This window comes from Thamnophis sirtalis, unplaced genomic scaffold (genome assembly GCF_051295495.1).
Source record: "Thamnophis sirtalis isolate CommonGarterSnake01/CBP01778 unplaced genomic scaffold, rThaSir2_p1.2 scaffold_11, whole genome shotgun sequence".
NCBI lineage: Eukaryota > Metazoa > Chordata > Lepidosauria > Squamata > Natricidae > Thamnophis > Thamnophis sirtalis.
Window position 1 is genome coordinate 30,011,528 of NW_028261391.1, and position 6,000 is coordinate 30,017,527.

Consider the following 6,000-nt stretch of genomic DNA (forward strand, 5'->3'; position numbering starts at 1 on the left):
GCTCGTGCAGCTGCATTCTGGACTAACTGTAGTCTCCGAATGCTTTTCAAGGGTAGCCCCATGTAGAGCGCATTGCAATAATCCAGCCTTGAGGTGACAAGGGCACTAGATTTACTAGATTTATATATATCCCTACACATGTTTTAATACAGGAATTATGGTCAACATGAGAATGACTATTTTGTATCTTTCTTTTTAGGATACTGGACTGACAAAGAACATCTGAAGACGTTGAGGCAAACTGACATGGTTTTTAAGCCACAAAGAGAGCCAAAGGAGTATGAACCTGCCATGAGTAACTGGATAAAAGCCGTCTGTCGTTCTCTGTCTTGGTATAGCCAGGCATCTCAGTAATTAATATTATTTATATGTTGGACAATATACACTATATTGCCAAAAGTATTCGCTCATGAACTTACAGTATTTAACCTGTGATTAAGTCTTCCCGACTGAATTGCTATTAGTATCCCCCCCCCCCTTTGGATTCATTGTTGAGTCACTGACACTGCATTAGTGCCCATAATGTGGTTAGATATTTCCTTAGTCCATTCCATGCTTCATTCATTTTTATTATTCTACAGATGCATATCAGTTATAACGTGACGTCTCCAAATTAATGACTTTTTTTCATTATTCTTTGTGCTAATTACAGTTAGTCTGGATTTTAACAGACTGATTTTCATTTATCTGTTCTGTATTAATATGAGTATTGGGTAGAGAATTTGTAACAACATCCATTAGACATCAGTCAGCAGAGATCTGCAGCATGAGGCATGTCCATATGGGAATACATGGGGCAGGCAGAGTTGAGGGGAGCAGGTAGTCCTGCAAGTAGCTCGGTTCTATGGTATCTAAAGCTTTAAAGGCAATAACCAGGAAACTTGAATTGCACCTGAACATCTATTGGGAGCCAATATAAGTTCATGTGGAAGTAAAGGCAAGTGAGCGATTACTTTTGGTAATATAGTGTAACTCACAACTTTATTTCTGCTTTAAGACTTAATCATACTAAGCAGTTATTGTTCTCAGACAATATTCAAGCAATACAAAAAGTCTCCTGGAATAGTAGTGAACCCCAAGTCATGGTCCAGAGACTAAATTTCAGAGCGTCATGTTCTAAGTGGTGCTTATTTATAATGGACAGACTTGATTTTATTCATGAGATCAGTATGCGGGAATGTTCAGATACTACCCTAGCAGATTTCATGTGGAAAATCTAGATTATGATTGTATCACAAAAATTATTTCTGCATAGATACAAACATACCATATACTTCTGTTTTCTACTGTAAATTGTCTCCTTTTGGTAGAAATATATTTATTGGAATGATCTCCTCCCACTCCATCCCCGAATGAGACACAGATGCATCCATATAGGTAAATTGGTTCTAGGATTGGAGGCTGACTATCTAGAGTGAAAAGTAGTAAAAGCGTTTTGTTCATTTTAAGATTTCTTCTTTATGCTGAAAACTAGTAAGCTAAAAGTGAAACATGATGTCGAAAGCAGCTTCCTGCCAAATGATGTTCCAAACGATAGAATACAGACAGTAAATTAGCATGTGAATTGACTCACCCTTGCAATGATGACCTTAATTTTTTATGGCTTTAAAAATGGTGAAATGTGAAGTTTCCAAATTGCTTAATTGGAAATTGGTCAGCTGTCTTCTATCTATATGAAGAATTTAGGATTTGCTGATAGGGCCAGCATAGTCAGCATTGTCCAGTAACCTTTGGAAGTCCTGATATTCTGATCTAAGATATAGGAAAACATCTTGGTATATCTACCTTTTAAAAGTTAAGATTTTAGAATCTTAACTTTAAATTTAAACAGAAATCAAAGAAGCATCTCTCACATGATTCCAGTGCAACTGTCATAAAGAGATGGGTTTTTTACTCATTAGATAAGCTCAAAGTGGATCTCACTTTGGGCTTATCTAAACACTTCAGTACCTGATACTTCAGAACTTTTAAACACTTTATAGCAGTCATTATGTAGCATATAAAATATTGAAGGTAGAATATTTGGGAAATAGTACATGTCAGCATACTGCTTTCTGTGGTAATTTCTAGATTACTGTGGTTAAGGTCACACATTGTTATGAACCAGAATACATGTTTGGTCTATGTGAAAAAGATCACTATCACTTCTTGGCCCAATCTAGATTGGTTAATTGTCTTAGCTGAAAATGTCGTATGCCTAGCCTGAATTTTTATCAGATTTTAAGAAAAGTGCATGAATTTCACAACATTACTTTTACATTTGAATGGAACCCAGTTAAATTTGTGCAAAGTAATTGCAAATTTTATTTCTTAGAAATTATGCAGCATCTAAATTTTGTCACTAGTAGATTTCAGTTTTAAATGCTATGCAAAGTAATTTTCAGTGCATTATAAATATCTGATGCTGAGATTAAGTCTAGGGCTACGTTCTATTTTTACTTAAGAAGACATTTTATGCTAATTCGGATCTATAATCAATTCAGCTCAGTACTCACTGGTAGAAGTTCGGGAGATTCCTAGTTTTAGAAATACTGGAAAACATAGTCTTCAACTTACGACCATAATTGGGACTAGAATTTCAGTTCCTAATATGGTCATTTACTGTGGTTGTTAAGCCAATCATGTCATTAAGCAAATCATGCAGTCATTAAGCGAATCCAGATTCCCAATTCATTCTGTTGTCGGAAGTTGGCTAGGAAGATCATAAATCACCATTGTGTGACCGCCAGATGCCGCAACCATGATAAATGAGAGCCAGTTGCCAAGTGCCTGAATTGCAGTCATGTGACCACAAGGTGGCACAAGCAGTTGTAACTTCAAAGATGGGTTTTAAATCACTTTTCTGCCAAGGCGGTCATAACATCAAACCATCATTAGACAAAAGGTTGTAAAACAAGGATTACCTGAAAATTTGTAAACTTCATCTTGGTATTCAAAAATACTTAGTAGTGAAATGAAGTTAATCTTTGTGTCTTAGAATTTTCTGAGCCATGTGTATACTGGCTATGTAGTGATATATCTTTGGTCAGAGAGAGAGATATAACCTTTGCAACAAGGGAGTCCTTCATCTACAACAGTGGTTCTCAACCTGTGGGTCGGGACCCCTTTGGAGGTCGAATGACTCTTTTTTCAGGGGTCGCCTAAGACCATCGGAAAACACATATTTTCGATGATCTTAGAAACTGAGACACCAATTTTATGGTTGGGGGTCACCACAACATGAGGAACTGTATTAAAGGGTTGCGGTATTGGGAAGGTCTACAACCTATTCTGTGATGGCGCAATATATTCATCAGAGATAAAGCAAAACCTCACAGAAAAATAACACAAAGGAGAAAATGAGTTAAACATTTGTAGACAAGTCTCAAAAAAAATTACACAAAAGTTTTGTTGCAAGTAGTAATATGCAACAGCAATTAAGTATGAAAATCACTGGCATGTATTTTTTCTAAGCAGAAATTTTATTGCAGATTCTGATTTATGGTGCTGTATATCATAAAAGCAAAGGCCTAAGTGCCAGAAGAAGGAATAGGAGCAACTGGGAGCTTTCTTTGAAAATCATGTTAGTGCTTCCTCTGTTTCTTGAGCCAGAACATAATTAGGATAGTGAATTATATTTCATCTGCATTTTATACATTACTGATTATAGTAACTAGATTACTGTATGTGAATTATAGGACTGATCTATGTCTGGTCACAAGAGCCGGAAAGATCCCTCCATCCACCCACCCCAAATAGGCAAGTCCTCTGGTAGAATATTCATCACGTGCTATTTAATTGAAAGAACAGTTTCTAAAAATATATATTTAATATATTTTTAATTCTGTAATAAAGATCATTGTATTGTTCTGAATTAATATACTGATTAATTTGAATCACTACTCTGTTCAAGCAATCTGTACAATATTATATACCTAAGAACTGTATTTTGTGCTTATATTTTCATAATATATGTTTTGTAAATTGAAACTAGCTGTTACAAAGTGCTAAATCAAAGCTGCTTTAATTTATACTGTGATCTATTACTTCAGATGTATATACTGAATACTCACTTGTAAATATACGTTCCAGTCTCAAAATATTTTGAAACTATAAATAAAACAGACTCTTATTGTATTTAAGTATGACCTTTAAGACGAATCATTGTGCATTAATAGTTTTATATCCTTGCAAGCTTTGTTCTGTGCTGTAAAAATGGTAACTCGGAAAGGAATTGGGTGTAAATGGAGAAAAATCTGTTCTGCTTAATTGCTTTGAGCTGAATTCCCCTGGTTTCCAATTTCATCAGTAAGGTACTGTTATGTCTTCTTCTGACTTGGGTGCAGCTCAAGAATTCAATGCCACTGAATTTGGTGGACAAATAAAGAGTTACAGAATTGCTCCATGAAACTTTTAACTGTAATTGCAATAAAAAGTAATATTTTCTTTAAGCTGAGACTTAATTTCAGGTGACTATTGAATACACTTACTGTATTTTTCGGAGTATAAGACATACTGGAGTATAAGACGCATCAAAGTTTTGAAGACCTCCCAAAAATGGCCCCTTTTTTGCAAAAATGGGCATGCATAGCCTTTAGGAGGCTTATAGAGTGCTCCTGGGGACAGGGGGGGGGAGGAAATTGACCAAAAAACAACCAATTTTTTGCTCATTTCTGCCCTCCCTAGCCCCCAGGATCACTCTACAAGGCTCCTAAAGGCTATGCACAGCCATTTTGGTGAAGGGGGGGGGTTCAGGAGGCAAAAAATGCTGTATTTAGTGTATAAAACACACCCAGATTTTCAGCCTCTTTTGAGGGAAAAAGGTGCATCTTATACTCCGAAAAATACAATATATAATTTCCAGCAATAGAGAAGGGGTTAACATTGCTTTCTTCTGGAATATATTCAATTTCTTAGATCATTCATGGATGTAGAATTTCTGTGAAATCTCCCATCCAAATAGTAACCAGGCCCAACTCTCCTTAGCTTCCAATGCCACACCAATATATTTTGAACCTCTCATATTTTCCTTGATGTTAAGGTTTATTGTTGTCAAAGTCCCATATAGTTAGCAAAGCCAAGAAGTAAAAATGACATGTTTCAAGGAGGTATCTATAAAACAAGCCTGGGTTATATTAAGAACGTTGAAGTCCCCATCTTGAAAATACTCAATCTTTTTAACATGCATTTCTCTCATGACTTTCATATCTGAGCTGCCTTTTTTGAGATAGTTTCTATAATGCCATATAAGTGGGCTATTGCAATATTTTAGCACAGTCCAATGCAAAGAATAAATCTCATTTCATGTGCACATTATAAACAAAGTACATAACATCACAGTTCTCTCTGTCCTTTCATTCGTGAACACGAATCCTGAAATTTTGATTAACTCTATATGATATAAAGAAACATAACCTATTTGACAGATTGATAAGTACCTGCATCAAAAAGAAATATCTCTGAAAAGAAAGAAGCCATAATATATGACTTGTATCCAAGGGTGTTTCCACACAAGATTTTGAATCTTACAATGGTTCCACGTTCCACTATAGTGCTTCCAATTGTAATATCCTGTACTTTCCTACTGCTTTCTTCCATGGCAAAACAAAGCAAAATACGAGAAAAAAATAAACATAAATGCCGGCATCCTCAGGACCCCATGCAGAGGTGAACTCTTTTCTTGCTTTCTCCTGGACTGAGATTTCCATGCACAGGCTGGATCGGGGGGACTTCTTCAAGTTAACCTTTCTTCTTCTGGGCTCTTCTAGCCTCTGCCCTTATATATGTATATGTATATATGGATTGGATTGCAGCCATAGCCTCTGTAGATTTGGTTGCTTTTTTAAGAGTAGCAAATTTGCTATAAGAAAATAGTATGAATGTTTGAGAGAAAATGTCCCATTTTAATTTATTGCATTGTATTTGAGTAATTAGTGTGGGGTGTGTTTGAAGAGAGTGTTTGATCGGTAAGTATGGTAGGACTGGGGATGCGGCCTGGAGTCCCCTCCGCTGAATGCAGAA

The 6,000-nt window shown here is 36.0% G+C and overlaps 1 protein-coding gene across 1 annotated transcript in view; it reads left to right on the forward strand.

Annotated features, from left to right (window-relative positions):
- GK5 (glycerol kinase 5) overlaps positions 1-4,121 on the forward strand; it is a 40,664-nt gene extending 36,543 nt beyond the window's left edge. Inside the window, exon 16 of the mRNA XM_087725436.1 lies at positions 200-4,121. Within this exon, the coding sequence (XP_087581562.1) occupies positions 200-354 (155 nt within the window). The 3' untranslated portion in view covers positions 355-4,121. The remainder of the gene's footprint in view (positions 1-199) is intronic.
- The last annotated feature ends 1,879 nt before the right edge of the window (positions 4,122-6,000 follow it).